This window comes from Microplitis mediator, chromosome 10 (genome assembly GCF_029852145.1).
Source record: "Microplitis mediator isolate UGA2020A chromosome 10, iyMicMedi2.1, whole genome shotgun sequence".
Classification (NCBI taxonomy): Eukaryota; Metazoa; Arthropoda; class Insecta; order Hymenoptera; family Braconidae; genus Microplitis; species Microplitis mediator.
In genome coordinates this window covers 17,352,897-17,374,814 of record NC_079978.1, presented here as the reverse complement: position 1 = coordinate 17,374,814, position 21,918 = coordinate 17,352,897, and the positions used below count along the sequence as shown (strand labels likewise).

Below are 21,918 nucleotides of genomic sequence, written 5' to 3'. Positions count from 1 at the left end.
TTTCTCAGAAAGTTGACGCCAGGTTTCTTTAGTAGATTTTGTCACCAATTTTCTGGCATCAGCAGTTGGCATCATTTTCGTGTCATCAGACACTAGTCATATGACTTAACAGATTGTATCCAAATTTGAAATACTTATCATAACTTCTTGTCAATCTATCATTGAAAAATGCTTAGGTCTTTCAAACTGTAACTATCATATAGAATTGCAAAATCAAACAATGATTTACTTTTCATATGATTTGCATCAACTGGTCTTTAGGGAGAAAGTACAACCCTTAGTAAATAGTAAGAGAATAGCTAAGAACTGTATTCAGCCGAAAAGGCCCAATGGCATTCATGAAAATAAATGTAGGTAAAAAAAAAAACGCATGCGCGCGCTACAGCAGCAAACATAAGCTATACTACAGTTGTTTTTTTTCAGGCGCTAGCTCGATGTTTATTACTAGTTTGTGTTGACATTATTGACGTCATTGATAGGATTTCCAATTCGTCATGTTTATTAGCTCGGTGTTAATGTATTAGTGCGTAGTAGTAATACGCACTAATATTTCTCAAAGGTTGTTCTTCAAAAAACTATATCAAATATTGTATACACAAAGTATTAATAAATAAATAGGTCAAGTTAAATAACTGCAGGTATGTTATAAGACTTATGTACTATTTTGATATTTAAATGAAAATTATATTTTGATCACATTTTTAAACGGATTTTTCTATAATAACTTTTTAAAAATGTGGTTATGTTTTATAATAATTGTGAACTGGAAATGAGACTTTTTACAACCAAATTACAATATAAAAAATCTGTGAGGGTGAATGGGAATAAAATTTTCTGTGAACTTGCGCGATTTATATCAGTAGGGAAATCAACAGGTTTAGGGTTAATTCAAAAACGGGGTAGATAAAATAGATTTTCTCCTTTCAATATTTGTATTAGCCTCTCACTCCCTCTACACTGATTGAGAAAAATTATTGGAAATGATTCGAAACAATTTGAAATGATTTAAAATAATTTGAATCGACTCATATGAAGATATACACTTAGCATGAATTAAATTCATTTTCTTAATCAGGGTAGTAAGGTAATTTTCACTTACTATCAAAAGAAGTTACTGAGTTAAAAAGGTGGAGTATCAACAGAGGGGCAAATTAGACCGTGAGCATTTTTAATTTAATTGTGGATAAATCAAAAATTGGTTTAGTGTAAATAACTAAAAAAATATTGAAAATTGTCAAGAATTCAAGTTTGTAGAGCATAAAATTTCCTAAGAAAAAACTCTAAACTTTTTTTCATTAGACAGTTTCTTTAAACATTAGGCGTAAAAATTGAACATAGAAAACGCAATGAAAAATTTGAAGAATCTAAACGTTTTGTTTTTGTTAAATAACCCAAGAAATATTGAAAATAATAAAAAATGTCGAGTATTCAAATTTGTAGAGCATAAAATTTCCTAAAGAAAACTTTTTAACTTTTTTTTCATCGGACGAATTTTTTAAGCAGTGGATTATAAAGTCTAATAAAATAATTTAAAAAAAACTTATTTTTTTCAGAACAAAAGAAATAAAAATGACGGCTGCTAAGTTCAGTTCGACCAAATCCGAAGCCGAATCTCCATTGCTGAGGAATTATAAATATCCGTAAGTATCTTAACTAATTTATAATAAAATAAATAGTAATTATATTTTTTTTTTACTTTTAGGGCGCGAATATTCGATTCCGTGAATTCCATAAAAATATTTCGACACAGGCCCTCACTGAATAGATGGATAATAAATTTTATACATTTCACGATAATTCTGGTCCTATTATTTCTTCTCACCCCACCCCTGTTAGTTTTGGTCTCGATATTCTCAACTATATTCATGTTCACCCTTGTCGCGACCAAAGGAACACTTTTGTCGATGACTAACCAGATAGGTGGCTACTATATGCACGGTTGTGTCCTTGAAGAAGACTATCGCGGAAGACGAATTGGCAGGGTGGATATCTTCCTGACAAAAGAGAGAGGAATAGTGTGGATATGGTGTTTAATTATAGCATATACCCTTCCCGAATTAATAAATTCATTCGTGTGCTCCAGAAGAGCTAGAAATAAGCCTTCAGCTGGACAATTTTTATCAGTAATTATTCCAGAAACTTTCCACACTATTGGAATTGCGTTGATGATCTTCGCAGTCTTGCCAGAAATATCTCTGCCACAAGAAACTTTACCACAACAAAATTTCAGTCGTTTCATTTTGTTCATAATTTGGTGCGTGGTCGAGTGGGGACTGCACAATCTGATATCGACAATTTTTGAAATTAAAGATATTAAACTCAAAAGTTTGCTGATTGTGACCGACATTGTGATTTTGGGGATTTTCTTTCGTTTCACGATGTTCAATCCGTTTGATGGAATCAATCGTAATAATAGCGATTGCTGGATTACTATCCTGGCATTGGTTTTCATTCATGGCGGACTTTGGCAAGATGTTTCAAATTCTAGATTCAGTTTTACTGGTAAGTTATTCTATACTTTTTAGAATAATGAAGACGGCTTAAATTTTTTTTTAGAATTTTTTAGTCAGCTTACAAACTTTGAGATTTTCTAGAAAGTTCATTTGAAGACTCAATTTTTATAGAATATTTTAAACGGTTCATACGTTTTTTCACGAATTTTGAAAATCACACTGAAAAAAAATAATTGCTAGCTGCTAGCGATTGTTTTCTTTAGCAGCTAGCGATTTTTGATCGTTAGCTGCAAGCGATATTTCGCTAACAGTTAGCGATTTTTTCGCTAACAGGCAGCGATTAAAAATCGCTTGTTGGAAGCGATTTTTTCGCTAGCTGCTAACGATTTTTTCGCTAGTAGCTTGGACGGTGTACTTTTAACTCGGTGTGAGTGTTATCTTACACATCGTTCGGTATTATTAGCTATATATATATATATATATATATATATATATATATATATAAGCTAGAGTGGCGCAAAAAAACCGAATATTTTTTTTTTTTCCATCTCGCATGAAAATTTGTTGGTTTACGATGTTTTAAGAAGCCTCTCCACAAATCAGCTCGATAAAAAATTTTTAAGAGGTCGCTCACGAATTTTGAAAATATCAAAAATGATCGAAATTCGGATTTTTATTTAAAAATTTTTTTTTTTCTCGTGGCAGCAATAGTTTATATTTGTAAAATCATAACTATGCTGAAAATTTCAGCCCAAAATTTAAATATTTAAACGGCGCTCAAGAATTTTGAATGTTTCCGAGCGCAGTCTCTTGGACGTTTTTGAGCGACCCTTAAATATTAATAATAAAGCTTCTCGATTTTTTCACCATCAATTTGCATGACAATGAATGAAAATATAACCCGAGAAATAGAAATAATAAGTTATTTACATACTTTTTTATTTTTTAATCCAATTTAGAGGTTTTTTCGCTTATTCAAAACTTACCAAATTTTATTGTTTAAGACTGTCCTGTATATTTTTGGTTATGCAAAAGTTATATTTAAGTGAAATGACAATAATTGAGTTATAAAAACTAATTCAAACTATTAGTTACATATTATCAGTTAATATTTGAAATTCTTGAGCGCCGTTTAAATATTTAAATTTTGGGCTGAAATTTTCAGCATAGTCATGATTTTACAAATGTAAACTATTGCTGCCACGAGAAAAAAAAAAAAATTTTAATAAAAATCAGTATTTCGATCATTTTTGATATTTTCAAAATTCGTGAGCGACCTCTTAAAAATTTTTTATCGAGCTGATTTGTGGAGAGGCTTCTTAAAACATCGTAAACCAACAAATTTTCATGCGAGATGGAAAAAAAGAAAAATGTTGGAAAATCCAAAAGTGCACACCTCAATCGCTCATTTTATTTTTAATCACTACTTTTATTATATAATATTAATGTATTTTTTTTTATTATGAACTTTGATTCAACTTACAAATTATCAATTTGATTTTTTTTTTCTTATTTTCAGTTTAATATTTTTTTATTAACATTTTTTTTTAAATATCCCGCCTTTTGTCTTAGATGTCTTTTTTTTTCAAACATATTGAAACGCTAGTGCTGCCACCAGTAGTTGATAGAGAGAAAAATGAAAAAATAATAACAACAGTAAAAATAGCAGCTAAATTTTTCACGAATAATCAGTTTTACGTCGTTAATTAGTAACAATTAAACTAAAAGGATTCAGATAGTAATTTTCATAAGGGTTCTTGTAATAAAAAATACAAAGACAATAAAAAAAAAGTTAGGCCGATTAACGGTATCCATCGAGAGTTATCGTGTTTACGAAGTTTCATACGTAACAATTGACAGCACTAGTTTCTTGAGTTAAACTAATTTATTTTAAACGAATAAAATAATAAATCGACTTAATGTTGGGTTCAAATTGTTCCTGAATAAATTCTCTATATGCTAGAATACAATTTTACCTATCTTGGTGGAATAAAAATAGTGTAGAAAGATTTTTATGTGAGTAAAATAGTCGAATAAAAAAAACCGTCCATAAAGCACACCTGCGCTTTCGCGCTTGAGGTGTGCAATAGTCGGTTTTTTTGCGCCACCCTAATATAAGCACTTACATTACATATAAGCCTTGTTTTCTTAAGTGACCCATATTGTCCCACTTTCCCTATGTATATACATATATAGCTAATAACACCGAACGGTGTATAAAATAACACTCACACCGAGTTAAAAGTACACCGTCCGAGAAACTAGCGAAAGAATCGTTAGCAGCTATCGAAAAAATCGCTTCCAGCTAGCGATTTTTAATCGTTAGCTGCTAAAGAAAAAAATCGCTAGCAGCTAGCAATTATTTTTTTCAGTGCAGACCGTTTTAAAAATTCATCGATTCTCACTGTCAGTTTTTAAATTATATAAAAGTTTATAGAAAGTTGCTACCAATTTCTGTAATATTTAAGACCTATAGAAAATTTTCTTAAGGGTGTAGTCTAGTTCGTGGGCTAAAAAAATTGTCGATTTTTGGGAATTTCTTGCAAGCTTGTTATGAAAGATAAGTATACAAGCACTGTCAGGGATGATAAATGAAGTCTTGAATTATAAAAAAAAAAATTTCTTTATTCATTTTTATAAGTATGTTCATACAAAAAGTATACTTTCACGGAGCGCCATAATTTAAAGGCAGGTTAGCTCAATCATGATATTTCAGCAACGGCTTATCTGAAACAAAAAAATCGAAGTGTTTTAGATTCGGTATGACAGTAGCTATGAGATAGACTAGCGAAATTAAGTTTGGACCATTTTTACTAATTTTAACTAACGAAAATAAGAAAAAATGAAAAAAAGTGTTTTTTTTCGCTGTTATGTAACGGGGTAAATTGGGTCATTTTATTGACCAAAATCGTGATTTAACACCGATGGTCACCTACCTTACCTGCTACCCCAAATGAGCATTCGATTAAGTTTTTCGACTTGTCGCCGGGCGCGCTAATTGAAAATACTCTCACGCTAGGCCCAATCAAAATTAATCAAGGGAGGAGTTTTCTGATCATTGCCGAAAATAATCGATCGAAATTAATAAAACTACAAGACAACAGCGAAAAAGGACAGTAGTGACCGGAACGACCAGACTGAACAGACGTTCAAGACAGAGTCGGCAGGACTGGGTGACGACCTAGACGCACCCAGGGACAGAGTCAGTAGGATCGGGCAAACCATCTAGACGCCCAAAGTTACAACCGGGAAGCACCGAGCCAGGAGGACCGAGGAACCACGAGATAATACACGGACCAGGACAAATACCGAACCAGGACAACTAATACTGGACAACCGACGGTGTAAGAATCAACGTAAATCGTAATAGGTATTTTGTAGACTACTCCCAGAATATTTATTAATTAAAACATATAATTAAACGTCGTGTCCGCGAAGTATTGTCGTAATTATTTTCGTGTAATATTCAATCGAAAACCGGTCTCAACATAATTAGCTTTGTTATCCCGTGTAAAAAAAATTTTTGTTCCTAATGAATTTAGATCTTAATTTCATAACGAAACTCAGATCGTGACACAAATATGACTTTCATCATGAATTTGCTCCCACAATTTTTCGTCTAGTAAATCCGTATCACTTCTAAAAATTTATTATTATGTCTTTGAATTGGACTTGGGATGACTTCGATAGAAACTTGACTGAATTAAACCTTTCGTCAAATTTATCGACTCAGAAATTACCAATAAATTTCTTCTATCAAGTACTCGATTATCGTAAATCAGTTTCGATTGTAAAATTAATTTAGTGAATGAACTTCGGATCACTTGGGTAAAAATTTGACTGAGTCATCATTTTGTCGTAATTGAAATTGTTGATACAAATTCATGATGAAAGTCATATTTGTGTCACGATCTGAATTTCGTGATGAAATTTAGATCTAAATTCATTATGAATAAAAATTTTTTTACACGGGATTTCCAGGCAGGTTGTATAAAGCATCGCCGGAAAATTCTTCTGGAATTTTCCAGGTAGGTTGTGTAAAGCATTCGCCGGAAAAGCAATGGCGATCTAGTCAGAATTATCTAGTCATTAATAATAGGATAAATTAATTATAATTAATTTAAGTAATTTAATAAAATATAAACGTTGGATATGTCGTAAAGTAAAACGTGTTCAAGTTTTGAGTATTGGATATAAAGTCAGTGAATACAATGTTAAGTGGTTAAATAAATTAAATCCTAAAACCGGCTTAACAAAAGTGTTAATAAAAAAAAGGTTAACGGTTATAAGAAATTAGTTGTTGTTAATTGACTAGTGATTTTAAAGTGTAATAAATAATTATATGGGAATTAATTTTAATCAGAAAATAGGTATAATGGAATTTTATATTGTAAAGTGTGTGAGTGTAGAAAGCGTTGTTATTGAAATTGGTAATAATTGAATAAGTGTAATCACGTAGAGGGTCCAGGGGACCACGCGGGAAATAGTTTTAGATTTTAGCCACGTAGACGGTCTCGATGACCGCGTGGAAAAAATAGTTAAGAAAAGTTGTGTGCGTAATAATAGTCCAGGGGACTCAGTGTGAGTGTGTGTGTGATATAGCCAAAGGTAGTTGGCGTTATTAATTATTGGGTTAAGATTGTCAACGGTACTTGACGTTAGGTTTATAAAGGTTTATAAAAGGTAAAAAGGTTTATAATAAAAGGTTACAAGGCTTATAAAATAAAGGTTTAAATAAATATTGTCAAGGTTTAATAAATAAAGGTTAAAAGTGAAACAAATTAATTAATTATAAATTATCCTTCCTCTTCCTTCTCTTACAAATCAATTTTACACCGCCCCTGACGATCTAAGATCCGGCTCTGGGAGACCGTTATTACTTCCAGTGGCGCCCTTTGTAAGGACGACCAGAGTAGCAGCTTAGCCCTGTTATAGTTATTTGTAAAAAAAAATTAGTTAAAATAAAAATTTCAATATGATTTTAGTCTATCTTGTAAGTACTTATGTGTAGAATATGTGGTTAAAAGGATCAGCTCACGGGTTTCGGAGAAATCGTGATTGGCGTCGGCGAAAACGTTGTTTCGAGATAAACGCGTTTAAAGTTTTTTTGAATAAAAAAAAAAAAATTACCAAAATTTAATCTGCAATGCCTGTATCATACGAAGTGCCTTTTTCTTGTTCATAACTGGCCTTCTTTTTTTCCGCTCTGCTCTCTCTTGATATGTCCAAGCTGCGGTGGTTCACAGATTCGAAACACTGTTCGGATCTCCATAAAAATTCGGCACAATATACTTGGATACATATACATATACATATACATATACATATACATATACATTAAAAAAATATAAAAAAAAACAAAAACGATTTTTCAAAAATGACCACCTAGACTACACTTACTTGTTTTGAATGTTTTTGGAAATTTTCTAGAATATTTCATACATTAGAAAAATTTTCCTGAATTTTCTAGACAGTCTTGGAATTTTAAATATCCTAGAAAATTGAAATACAAATCTGCAGTATTTTAGACAATTTTAAGATTTTCTAAAAATTTATATAGCCTTAGAATTTTGCGCAAGTCTTCGGAAGTTAATACCTTATTTTTGTACTTTTTAGGTAATCTCTCCCCTATTATAAAAGCTCGTGAAAAATTGAATCCCGTAAAAGATTCAATTTTCGCATGGGTATCGCTTTGGAAAATAATTGTTTTCATTGCAAGTTCATTGACAATATTGGCAAACCAGCGTTATAACGTAACAGAACTTTTCACAATGGCTGGGCCTGCATTCAGGAATTATAATACAACTTTGCAGCCTTCTGACCGTAATACGGAACCAATTACAATTAACGGAGGTTTACGTTTACCAATTTTGATCGTGTCATTCCAAGTAATGTTATCTATTGTCGTTAATATGAAACGTAAGTATTTTAATCAATTAATTAATGAACTACACTGTAAAAAATCAGAAATCAGTCTGGATTTTATTTAAACCCGAATTCCCTTCGTCACGCGGAGTTCCGCAGTTGAAAAAAATCACTCCGCATACGGAGTGAATAGGGATTTTTTTTTTGAGCAGTGATTGCTGGGACACGGATTTCATTACATCCGCATTAACTCTGCTTCGGAGTTTAAAAATTTATATTTAATAGAAGTAACTTTTTTATGAGAAACATTATTATTTTTATAAGTAATTTATTCAGGTGTTAACAATTAACACATAATATATCAAGGTTTTAATGTATGGAAAAGGAGCTCGTAATTATTTACGAATTCACTATAAATGTTTAAATATAAAATCCAACCCTCACAATGTGTTCGTAATTTATTTCGCGAGTTTTTGCGATGCACAGAAAAAAAGGATTGACGCAAAGAATCCTTGTTTTCTGTGTCAAATTTTATTCTACAGAGTTTTTTTAAAATTAACATTTTCCAAAACTCTTCATTGGAGTGGAAATTCCTCCGAGAAGATTGCATAAACAAAAAATTATCCACTCCGTTAACTTTTTACAGTGTAATTTATTTATGTTCCGAAATAATTAAATAATTATTTTATTTACAGCTAACAGTATAATTTTGCGTTTCTTCCACGGATTCGATTTTCGAACTCGCTGGGGATTAAATCTTCCTGTTTTCTTCACTATCGCATTCTTACTCTGGTCTGAATTCACCCGCAGTCTCGAATGCAATTTACTTTACAATGAGGACAAGTTACAGCACTTTATGTATTTCTTACAAGACTTCAGAACATCCGAAAAATTCATAAAAATTTTTTCCCTCGATCATTGGGAAAACGGGGACGCTCTTATACTGAAAATTTCTTTCTGCTGGATTTTATTGCACTTCCTTTTCCGATCACGAATAAACGCTATTATGGAAACCGCAAAAGAACTTGAAAAACTTGAAACTAAAACTTCGCAAGAAGTTACAGTGATTTCAAAAGACGAAACTGTTAAGGAAGAGAAAAAATTTGAATGTTGATTAAGAAGAGTTTTCTTTAATAAATACAAAAACTCACTCAGAAATTCAATTACCTCATTAAATCTAAGTAAAAGCCGTCAATTTTCTAATATATTTTTTATAAAATACTTGACAATGTCGATTATACAGTTGTATTTAATTATTTTATGAATAAAAGATAAAAATTACATTAATTTTTTCAGAATATTAAACTTTTGTTGTTTTCTCATTTATTTCCTGAAAAATTGTTTCTCAAATCTGAAAACCGCCTGACCCTGCGGGCCAGCTCTGAAACTTTCAGCTATTTTCGAACTCGTGAGCTTGAAAGTACTATTGTTCATACATTTTTGAGCTCTTCAAGCTCGAATATAGTAATGTCACACCTTCCATTGCAAAAATTGAAGTTATAAACTAACAAAAAAAATACAATAGTAAATCGTGCTTTTAAATTTAAATCAGGAATACCTATGGAAAGAATGAATCGATTTTTACGTTCAAAAAGGCATTTGACGCAGTTTTTTGACTTCTAACATTAACAAATTTTTTTGAAACATTTGATAAATAATATTGTACTCTCTTAAAATGAACCAGTGAAATTCCACTGATTCAACCAGTGAACTTTTAGTCCCTGGTTCCAACCAGTGAACTAAAAACAGATGTAAGCGCGCGAGTACAGCAGCATTCTGTATATGAGTATATTTAAGTCTTTTATTTTGTCAATAAGTAAATAATATTTGTTTGTTATCTTCATGTAATATTTCATCTTTTATTTATTTAACTTTTATACAAAAATCATAATTATATGACAAAATTTATTATTTTTATTTTCGGCCCTAGTCTTTCGACCACTAGAGCGAGATCACACTGAGTGTAATTATCTGGGAGGTGTGTTGAAATAAAAGATGTTTGATGTACCAATTAAAATACTCTATATTATACAATTAACAATTTCGATGATATAAATACAATAAAATCTGATATTATTTTATGAAAGTATTAGGTGGCTAGTCAGCCGACTCTAATTTACAATAAAATTCGTTTTAATAACTAGAGAGCACTATAGAATTTTGAATACAATACAACTTTCACGATATTTTCGGGTGTTGGAAATGTTTTTGTTTTAATACAACATAAACTTAAAAATTACAGTACCTGTAGTTGCAGCAACTGGATGTTTGTATGGTCGTAGTTTACACTGACTCGATGTATTACTTTCGCTTACAATTTTATTTTAACCGTTAAATTTAGACTTATAAAATCACTAATTTTAATAAAACGCTTGATAATGTAAGTGTGCGGACACTTGTATAATATAAACTAGTACGGAACTAGTGTAAAATAAATCTAAGTGTGAGAACACTGTATAAAACTGAACTAGTACGGAACTAGTGTAAAAGTGTGAGAACACTTGTATAAAAACTGAACTAGTACGGAACTAGTGTAAAAGTGTGAGAACACTTGTATTTAATCGAACTAGTACGGAACTAGTGTAACTTAACTTTTGTGAAGACACTGTGACTTGAACTTCATTGCCTCAATGGAACTCTTGTCCGGAACTAACTATTTTTGTATTTAACGACCCTTTTTATGTTTTTTTATCGGATCCTATTTCGTCTATTGTTTGGGGGAAAACTGTGTCCAATCGGAACACAGTTCCTATGGGTCCTTTCCCTTTCATTAATATTTTCACCTTAGGAAAGCGGTAAGGGCACACCCCTATGTGGGCCTATGTGCGTGCGCACCCACAAATACATCCACATGTACAATATTTTACTTATAACAATATTTTAAATTTAATTATTTAAATTTATTTATAATTCTTTGTAATATTATGATTTGTTAACTTAAAATATTAATTTTAATTAACATTATATTTTTTTGATTGGCGTTGAGCCTATATTATTTATTTGTTGTTATAAGTTTTCTAATATTTTTGTTAGTCAATTAAATCCTAATTTGAATTTAAAATAGGTGGCTAGCAGCGGACTCTATTTATAATATTAAAAAGTAAAAATTATTAAGATCATAATTAAAGAAAATATTATTAGGTTGCTAGTCAGCCGACTCTAATTTACAATATTTAAAAATTATATTTTCTATCTTAAATTTTAAATTACTCATGATTTTTTATTTATTTATTTATTTGTTTGGTTATTAATTATTCTTTGAGAATTCGATTATTTGAATATTCTTTTATTTTAGGAAGTATTACGTTTTAAAAATTATTTATTGGATTGTTATTTATTCTTTTAAATTGTTTATTTGAATATTTTTCATTTGTTTTAAATTATTGAATTTTATTTAATGACTATTTCGTCATTAAAATTTACCTTTTCTATTTGCTTTGTGATACCAAAATGTCTCGACAAAAGTGTACTCAAAGAGAAAGTAAGGGATTAAGATTATATTTATTTATAACGAAAAATATATTCCACGTACACTTTTGTTGATAAATATTTTTGGTTTTCTTCAAAAAAAGTTTCCAGATGGCCTTTGGGCCTTTACAATTGCCCGAGGGGTCATTAAGATTACATTTAGGTGTTTGCTCTAGCATTTCAAAAAATGTCAAAGCAAACAAGTCTAAATCCCTTAAAAGCATTTTACAACTACGTTATGTCTTATCACTAAATATTATCGAGAAATAAAAAATAATAATAAAAAAAAATGAAATCTGGTCGTCGACTCGATTTTAATAAAGGAAACAGAAATTAGCAATAAAATACAACGTTCAGCATTTTAGCTGGACGTAACACCCCCGCCGTTAGACGGAAGCACGAGCTGATTCAAAATGAATCAAGCAAGCGAGTGCGACGACAAAATTTTATTTTCAAGAGATTTAAAACTTACGGAAAATGCTGACACGCTATCTCTAAACGAAGGCTCCTGTCCTGTTGATTTCTGTTGCTTGATGATAGGTTGGTGTGTCGACGGTGACTTCCGGAGTTGTTGATCAGGTCATGGCGGCTTTGTGCAAGATCGGATAGATCTTGGGTGCCGGTGGTATCAATTTGTCCCCCTTTTCCATCTTCTTTACTGGAACTTGTGGAGACACGTTCAGTTCGGCCTCTCTCTGCCTACCTACGTGTAACAGGTAGATCAGCGAGTCCCCGAAAACTCCTGCGAGGCTCAATGACTTCCCGTAGACTGAGTACAGAGCATATCCGCGGATTACGGTGTCTGCTATCAACTGGATCGTTCGAAGAAGCATGACGATCTCAATAATACCGACCCACCATGTGTCGAATCCAATGAACTTTTCCCAGGTTGTGGACCTTGCAATTTTGACCAGATGTTCTAATATTTCCTTGCTGAGGGTGTTGATTGAAGAAGATGACCCTCGATTACCATTGATGATTTGTTGTACCATGGTTACCATAACCACTTCATCTATCCCACCAGTTGCTAGGTTGGTGGGTCCTTGATCTCTCCATGTCATCGTTGTATTAGGCTCCAACGTGTTTGTAGACAACGTCTCAATGGCCCTTAGCATAAATTTATACCAAGTCGAGCCCAATTCGTAATGCTGTAAAAGCGGACAGTTGCAGGGCAACTCTGTTGCGTAGTTGATTATCACGTGTGTCCTTGAGGTCAAGAATTGTCGTTGATTGCCCCGTAACATGGACATACGATTATAACATCCGTCAAATTTCTGGATCTTGATTTCCACTGGAATGCAGTCCACGATGTAAATCACCTCTCCTGCCACAACCGCCATGAATCCTGGGCCTTCCACGTACCTGAAGGCGACCTCGTCTGGCTGTGTTGATGCGTTAGAGAGCGTGTTTCTCAGCACCCCCTTTCCTAGTCTACATTTATGTTTAAGTACATCTGAGTACAAAGTCTGGACCTGAGACCTTTGATAGCATTCATCAAATATAAATTTGGCGTTTACGTACAATAAAATGTCCAATTTATCTGCATTTGAAACTACTAATTTTTTCTTTCCCAACCATCCCAAGTTCTCGTCTTCAGCATTGAACAGTTGGGGATGTTTGGTACTGATTCCGGTTATCTCGCTCGAGGTCTCAGCTTCCACTATGCTCAACAAGAAACTGGTGTCTCTTACATTCGATGAGTACACTGTTTCCTTGTCAGTTTGTAGCTTAGTGACTACGTTATTATATAATTTTAAATGATTGGGACTTTTCCAACGTTTACGCGGCCTACCCCGCCTTTGTTCGAGGCCGTACCATTTGTTACAAGAAGTGTCCGGTACTTCTGTATTCCATTTATTAGAAGTGTAAAAAACTTCTGTATTTGATTTAAAAGCGTTCGGTAATTTGGTGTTTGATTTAGAAGTGTTGGGAACTTCTGTATTTGATTGTTTAGAAATGTTAGGAATTTCTGTGTGTAATTATCTAGAAGTGTTAAGAACTTCTAGGTTTAATTGCTTAGAAGTGTTAGGAACTTTTGTATGTAATTGTCTGGAAGTGTTAGAAACTTCTATATGTAATTGTCTAGAAGTGTCAGGAACGTCTGTATGTAATTGTCTGGAAGTGTTAGGAACTTCTGTATGTAATTGTCTAGAAGTGTCAGGAACTTCTGTATGTAATTGTCTAGAAGTGTTGGGAACTTCTGTATGTAATTGTCTAGAAGAAAATGCAATCGACGCGTTTTATTAAGTTCTAGAGCTGATTAGATTTTGAAATCGAATGATTCAATTTTTTTGTAGATATCCGAATAAAAACGTTTTTCACTATTTTTTTAATCAACGATATCTCGTAAACGAATGGGCCGAATAAGACGATTGAGGCAGCAATCGACATGTTTAATCAAGTTCTAAAACTGATCGAATTTTAAAATTGATTTATCCAGCCGTTTTTGAGAAATTCCCAAAAAACTAAAAAAAAATTTTTTTTGAATTCTTTCATCAACGGTTTCTCTTGAACGAATGAACCGATTTTGATGGTTGAGGTAGCATTCGACGCGGCTTATAGAGTTTTAGAGTTGATTAGATTTTAGAATCAATCCATCGAGCAAACTAAAAGTTATCTAAATAAAACATTTTTGAAAAAATTTTATTTTGGAAATATCTCTGAACGCACCCTACCGATTATGTTCAAATTTTTACGGCTTTAAGATATTAACAAGCCGCTTCGAATGACACCTCAAAGATCAAAATCGGTTCATCCGTTCAAGAGTTATGAATATTTACATACATACATGCGTAGCTTCCTAAAACCTCAAAACGTCAAAATCTGATAGAAATTCGGTTTTTGCAAATCGGACCAAAACCAATAACTTCCCGAATTTTTTAAAATTTTCAATTTTCTTAGCGGGAAGTTAAAAATTGTTAGCAGTGAACAGTGTACTATGAATGAGTATTTTGACGTGAATTGGGAACGAGAATTCGCTCTTTCAAAAGACTCGATGGACAGAAATTATGATGCTGAGTTTCCTAAGGAAGGAGCGGCGGCTACTGTCAATTCTTGTTCGTTGAACGCTACGGCTGAACAAATGTGTCCTGCTGAACCGGATCCAACACCTTCAGCAACAGCCGCTAGAGATGTTTCACCTGTGGTCGTTGAAGTGGAGATGCATGACGACTATTCCGTATGTTCGCGTGATCCAGTCGTAGGTGAGGATGTATCCTACACGCCAGATCCGTCGCCGACTCCAGAGACATTGGCAATGAGACGAGTGGATAATTCTATTTCTCGGATTCGGGAAATATATCAGCAAGCAGCTACTGCACCAAATTATGATATAGTGGTTGTTCCGATGGTAGTGGTGTTTTTAACCGACAGGGGTGAATCGACCTGTCGAATCTGGGTGGATCCACTGATGTTACTGGTTGATTTGGCTGATCCAATGATCCGTGAGTGATTGGCAAGAATACCCAATAAGGAGTTGCAGAAGGTTCCTGTTGCGTCTTCCTTGCTAGAGGTATAGTGTTATGGTTGTGGTTATTATCGTGATTATCCAATCACTAATTTTACTTGTTATTTCTAGCGTTTGGTTGACATGTGCCGGTCCCAATTGCTGGATTGGTTTGATGAGTTCAATACTCCATCTCGGGTTGTCTTCAATATAATATCTTTAATATAATTAGAATATGTGTTATTGAACATGGGGTTTAAATTTATTCTTAGGATTAAATACTTTTTATTAAATATTTTGGTGAAAGAAAAAAAAAATATATAACTTGTGATTAGATAATATAATAATGCGTTTTGATTGATTAATACGAAAAAGCTTTTGGAACGAAGTTCCTTATGGCGCGTTGCGGAGGGGTACCCTAGCCGGCAAAAAACGTCCGTAACGCGACAAAAAATCGTAACCTTTTTATGTATAGTCTATGTATGGTGGCTATACACTGTCTAATGTATAGTCTATGGGCTGACTGTTATTATTATTGCTGTTTGCTATTATTATTATATCATTTGATAATTACACCATCTGGTGGTCAAAAGTGGAACCATCTGATCATTACTACTACGTTAAACGCAGGGAAACTATACACAGGGTTGCGAATTCTTTAATGAGAATATTTGCAATCAAAAATTGAATTTTCAATCCGTAATTGAAATTATATCGATTAAAATTACAAAGTTAATTTTTAATTCAACAACTTGAATTGAAAAATTGAAAAATTAATTTAAATATTAACACATGGGATTAAGAATCGAAAAACCAATTTTTAATAAGAGAAGTGAAATTGAAATTTAAAAAAGTAGTTTTTAAATTGACACGTGGGTATAAAATTTCAAAAATTAATTCTAATTCAGATACGTGGGATTAGAAATTAAAAAATTACTTATTAATTCAAACACATGGAATCAAATATTGAAAATTACTTTTTAATTCAGATTTGGTACGCAATCAAATAAGTGATCAAGACAAAAAATTTGACAGCACTTATAACAGGAAAGAATACTGTTTTACTTGATCTTCAAGTTTGAATATTTTTAAACTTACTGTTGATCGTCAGACATAATAGAATTTGAATTAAGAAGATCATGCATAGTTAAGACATTTGAGCATTAAATTTTTTGAATAATTTTCAGCGTAAGCAGAGAATTTAAAATTAAACCAACACCAATCCGATGTTCAGAATTAAAAATATTTTATTTAATTTTTTTATTCGAAAATAGAAAATTTAGAAACAGAATGTAATTTTCTAATCCCCTTTAGCTATGGCTAATGAAAATTTTTGATTGACTTTTCAATTATTAGATATGGAATTAGAGATTAGAAAGAAATTTTTTAATCTGGTTTTCTGAATTGAAATTTTTTATTTAATGTTTTATTTGAAAACGTAGATTTAAAAATTAAGCCATTACATTTCAACGATACTTTACGAATTGAAAATTTGAAATTTAATTTTTAATTGAAAAATGTTGGATTAAAAATGAAAAAATTATTTTCAATTCAAAGATATTCAATTAGAAAATTACAAAATCATTTTTAATTTGTTGTTTTTGGATTATGAAACATAAAAAAAATTCAATTGAAACACTAATGCAATTATAAATTTAATGCGCTATTTGCAACTCTGGCTATACACTATTTATAGGAATGTATTAGACTGGGCCAAAAAAATCGACTATATTTTTTTTTTCTCGATACTGTGAAAATATTATTCCTGATGACTAAAAAAAATTACTGTGCAAGTTTGAGCCCTTATTATTGATATTAAGAGGTGTATCGTTACGACTATTAGTTTTTTGACAGAAATTTCATTTTTTACACAAAACTCGTAAATCATCTATCTGAAAAATTTAAGCAATGTATATTCTTAAAAGAAATTGAATTCCCTACAAAAAATTTCTCTCAGTAAATTGACGTCAAATAAGCCGTTTCCTTGTAACCGTGCCTTAAACATTGATTTGTTTTTTAACTTCCCGCTAAGAAAATTGTAAATTTTCAAAAATTCGGGAAGTTATTGGTTTCGGTCCGATTTACGAAAATCGAATTTCCATCAGATGTCGACGTTTTGAGGTCCTAGGAAGCTATTCTGACTAATTTCAAGATGATGTCCGAGTGTATGTATGTATGTATGTACGTACGTACGTACGTACGTACGTATGTAAATACTTGTATCTTTTGAACGGATGAACCGATTTTGAACTTTAAGGTGCCATTCGACGCGGATTGTCAATATCTTGAAGCCGAGAGAAAATTGAGCTTGATCGGTAGGGCTCGTTCAGAGATATTCCAAAAATAAAGTTTTTTCAAAAATGTTTTTTTTGGATAACTTTTAATGTGCTCAATGGATTCATTCCAAAATGGACTGGGCTCTAGAGCTTTATAAGCCGCGTCGAATGCCACCTCAACCATCAAAATCGGTTCATTCGTTCAAGAGAAACCGTTGTCGAAAGAATTAAAAAAAAAAAAATTTTTTATTTTTCCTGAAATATCTCAAAAACGACTCGATAAATCGAATCCAAAATTTTATCAGCTTTAGAACTTGACAAAACGCGTCGATTGCCGCCTCAACCATCAAAACCGGTTAATTCGTTCGCGAGATATCGTGGGAGAACGAAATGCTAAAAAATGGTTTTTTACAAAACAATGGCATACAAAAGTATTTGCGAGCTCGTAGAGCTCGAAAATGTATTCACAATAGTGTTTTCGAGCTCAACAAGCTCGAAAACAGCGGGAAGTTTTGGGGCTGGCCCGCAGGGTCAACTGACAGACCGATTTTTTAATTCTTTGATTCTATTTTGGATTTTTGTAATTACTAGAAATATTAAATTTTTTTTTACGCAAGATTCATATCCTTGAAGAAAATTTAATGCTCTACAAAAAAGGTCTTCTAACATTTTTTGCTAAATTCACTCCTTCGAACGTTATTCAGGTTGTTGACCTCGTTTTGACTCAACTTCAACCTTGAATAACTTTCGAAGGAGTGAATTTAGCAAAAAATGTTAGAAGACCTTTTTTGTAGAGCATTGAATTTTCTTCAAGAATATAAATCTTGCGTAAAAAAAAATTTTAATATTTCTAGAAGTTACAAAAATCCAAAATAGAATCAAAGAATTAAAAGAACAAATCAATGTTTAAGGAACGGTTACGAGAAAACGGCTCGTTTTACGGCAATTTCCTAATAGAGATTTTTTGTAGGGAATTCAATTTCTTTAAGACTATACATTGCTCAAATTTTTCAGATAGATCATTTACGAGTTTGAGGTAATACATGAAATTTCTGTCATAAAAATAGTCGTAACGATACATCTCTTAATATCAATATTAAGGACTCAAACTTGAACAATAGTTTTTTTTGGTCATCAGGAATAATATTTTTACAGTATCGAAAAAAAAAAAAAAAATGATCGATTTTTTTGGCCCAGTCTATTGCGTATGCTTATTCTTTACAGCATACACACCTATCGAGAAAAAAATCATAATAAAAATGTATACCCCAATAATTATTTTCTTTATACTTCGAATAGAACTTGAAATTAATATTTTTATAAGAAGGAACTTCGTTCCTATCTGGTGTCCCACGACACCACGCAATTTTTTTTTTTTTTTTTGTATCGTTTTTATTAATTATATATTGTGATTAAGATAGGAAAGATTTTTTTTTCTTTTTTTAAAAAAAAAAAATCTGTCAATCGGTTGACCCTGCGGGCAAGCCCTAAAAATTCCCGCTGTTTTTGAGCTCGAGGACCTCGCAAACATTGTTGTGGTAACATTTTCGAGCTCTTCGAGTTCGGAAATACTTTTGTATGCTATTGTTTTCGAAAAAAACCGTTTTTTAGCATTTCTTTCTCCCGTGATATCTCGCGAACGAATTAACACATTTTAATGGTTGAGGCGGCAATCAAGGTGTTTTATTAAGTTCTAGAGCTGGTTAGATTTTTGAATTGATCGATTCGATAGTTTCCGAAATACTTACGAAAAACGAAAAAAAAAAACGATTTTTTTTCATTCTTTCGTCGACGATATATCTCTCGAACCGATTATCCGATTGAGACGGTTGAGGTGGCAATCGGCGCGTTTTATTGAGGTCTAGAGCTGATAGAATTTTGAAAATGATTGGTTTAGTCGTTTCGACGATATTTGCAAAAAACCGTTTTCGGTTTTGATCGATCCAACGGTTTTCACAATATCCAAAAAAAACGGAAAAAAAAATTTTTTTTTTTTTTTTCTGTATTTCTTAAATATCTCAGAGTTTATTTGACTAAATGAACTAAATTTTTTTTAAAATCTATGTTCAGAAGATATCTTTCGAATGCCGCAAGAACCATCTGAATCGGTTCATTCATCAAAAAGATATGAGAGGTTTATATCCACACACACACACACACACACACACACACACACACACACACACACACACACACACACACACACACACACACAGACATCGCTCTGAAAATTTCAGAATAGCATCCTAGCACCTTCGAATGTCGACATATGATGAAAACCCGGTTTTTGAAAATCGGGGTGAAACCAATAACTTCCCGAATTTTTTGAAAATCGTCGATTTTCTCAGCGGGAAGTTAAAAAAATTTTTCCTATCTTAATCACAATATATAATTAAAAAAAAACGATAAAAAAAAAAAAAATTTTTTTGTATTAATCAATCAAAACGCATTATTATACTATCTAATCACAAGTTATATATATTTTTTTTCTTTCACCAAAATATCTAATAAGAAGTATTTAATCCTAAGAATAAATTTAAACCCCATGTTCAATAACACATATTCAAATATTCTAATTATATTAAAGATGTGTCACAAAAACGGGGGAACTACAAAAAGACCACAACCATGATAAAACATACATTGAGTACACCCCCACCAACCACAATACACATATATATATATATATCATTATTCATACTAACAATACTATATACATACAGTAATCAAATTTTGTATCTCTTGACACGGAAACTGAAATGATAACTAATAATAAAGAAAAAAAAAACAACCAAAAAACATACCTTCTAACAAGAACAGGTAAAATAAAGAATAAGGAATGCAATGACTAAAAATCACAGTAATCCAAAAATTTTTAAATAATAAAAAATTAATAATAAATAAAAAGTGTTACCATTAAATTCGAATACATAAATGTTGATCCATAAAGAAGATACATTACTGACCAGGCATTAAGCTTAGTGAAGACTATTGGATCGACGAGTGCTAATGTATTCCATCAAACGCAGGACAGCCCGAGATGGAGTATTGAACTCATCAAACCAATCCAGCAATTGGGACCGGCACATGTCAACCAAACGCTAGAGATAACAAGTAAAATTAGTGATTGGATAATCACGATAATAACCACAACCATAACACTATACCTCTAGCAAGGAGGACGCAACGGAAACCTTCTGCAACTCCTTATTGGGTATTCTTGCCAATCACTCACGGATCATTGGATCAGCCAAATCAACCAGTAACATCAGTGGATCCACCCAGATTCGACAGGTCGATTCACCCCTGTCGGTTAAAAACACCACTACCATCGGAACAACCACTATATCATAGTTTGCTGCAGTAGCTGCTTGCTGATATATTTCCCGAATCCGAGAAATAGAATTATCCACTCGTCTCATTGCCAATGTCTCTGGAGTCAGCGACGGGTCTGGCGTGTAGGATACATCCTCACCTACGACTAGATCACGCGAACATACGGAATAGTCGTCATCCATCTCCACTTCAACGACCACAGGTGAAACATCTCTAGCGGCTGTTGCTGAAGGTGTTGGATCCGGTTCAGCAGGACACATTTGTTCAGCCGTAGCGTTCAACGAACAAGAATTGACAGTAGCCGCCACTCCTTCCTTAGGAAACTCAGCATAATAATTTCTATCTTTTCTATCTCAGCATAATAAATTCTCGTTCCCAATTCACGTCAAAATATTTATTCATAGTACACTGTTCACTGCTAACAATTTTTTTTTACTGATGTCACCAGGTCTGTTCAGCATTTTATATACTGTCGGTTCACCATGGAAGAGAAGTAAATAACAGCCAGGGAGATAATAACATCGCAGCCATAGCTAACAGGAAGCGATAATTTTCCCACCATAACAAAGGTCAAGAAGTGCCTTATCAGTAATGTTATCAACACAAGCCGATGACACTCGTTGTGCAATTGAATATTATGGGTAAGATGTTCTATTTATATTCTTGCTCATCTAATTGTTATCATTTCTGTACCGTTGTGAAAAGATTCTAGTTGCAAAAAAAATGTAACATACTATTGTACAGTTGGATACCAGATTGGCAAAAGGAATTCGCGTTGCGATCATTAGACCCCGATGCTTATTTTTACGTAGGGAGGTATGCTTCGGCGTAACATGTCAAACTCCGGAAATAACTTAAAATTTAATAAATAAAAGGAAAATTAGAAATAAAAAAATATTATATATCCAAGGCCAGATGATTGTTGAGACTGTTGATGTAAACAGGAAACCCTATATCTCAGATAAAATAATAAAAACATTTTAAAAATTGGAGATGCAGTATTCTAACGTACTGGCGAGAAAATAAATAAGATAACCACTCATTAACTACATATCATAGGGCAACCATAACATAT

At 32.5% G+C, this 21,918-nt stretch overlaps 2 protein-coding genes across 2 annotated transcripts; one reads left to right on the top strand and one right to left on the bottom strand.

Moving 5' to 3' along the window:
• Positions 1-439: 439 nt before the first annotated feature.
• Positions 440-9,583, top strand: LOC130675911 (uncharacterized). The gene is made up of 5 exons (XM_057481810.1): positions 440-638; positions 1,554-1,640; positions 1,703-2,502; positions 8,070-8,372; positions 9,014-9,583. The coding sequence occupies exons 2-5, from the start codon at positions 1,570-1,572 to the stop codon at positions 9,430-9,432; spliced, it is 1,593 nt and encodes a 530-aa protein (XP_057337793.1). The 5' UTR covers positions 440-638; positions 1,554-1,569; the 3' UTR covers positions 9,433-9,583.
• Positions 5,120-13,765, bottom strand: LOC130675912 (uncharacterized). The gene is made up of 2 exons (XM_057481812.1): positions 12,259-13,765; positions 5,120-5,180 (listed from the first exon to the last, which is right to left on the bottom strand). The coding sequence occupies exon 1, from the start codon at positions 13,124-13,126 to the stop codon at positions 12,362-12,364; it is 765 nt and encodes a 254-aa protein (XP_057337795.1). The 5' UTR covers positions 13,127-13,765; the 3' UTR covers positions 5,120-5,180; positions 12,259-12,361.
• Positions 13,766-21,918: the final 8,153 nt, after the last annotated feature.

Coding starts and splice junctions, on each gene's coding strand:
- LOC130675911 (XM_057481810.1), top strand. CDS start 1,570: ATGACGGCTGCTAAGTTCAGTTCGACCAAATCCGAAGCCGAATCTCCA. Junction 1,641..1,702: donor CTGAGGAATTATAAATATCC/GTAAGTATCTTA, acceptor TTTTACTTTTAG/GGCGCGAATATTCGATTCCG. Junction 2,503..8,069: donor TTCTAGATTCAGTTTTACTG/GTAAGTTATTCT, acceptor TGTACTTTTTAG/GTAATCTCTCCCCTATTATA.
- LOC130675912 (XM_057481812.1), bottom strand. CDS start 13,126: ATGGCGGTTGTGGCAGGAGAGGTGATTTACATCGTGGACTGCATTCCA.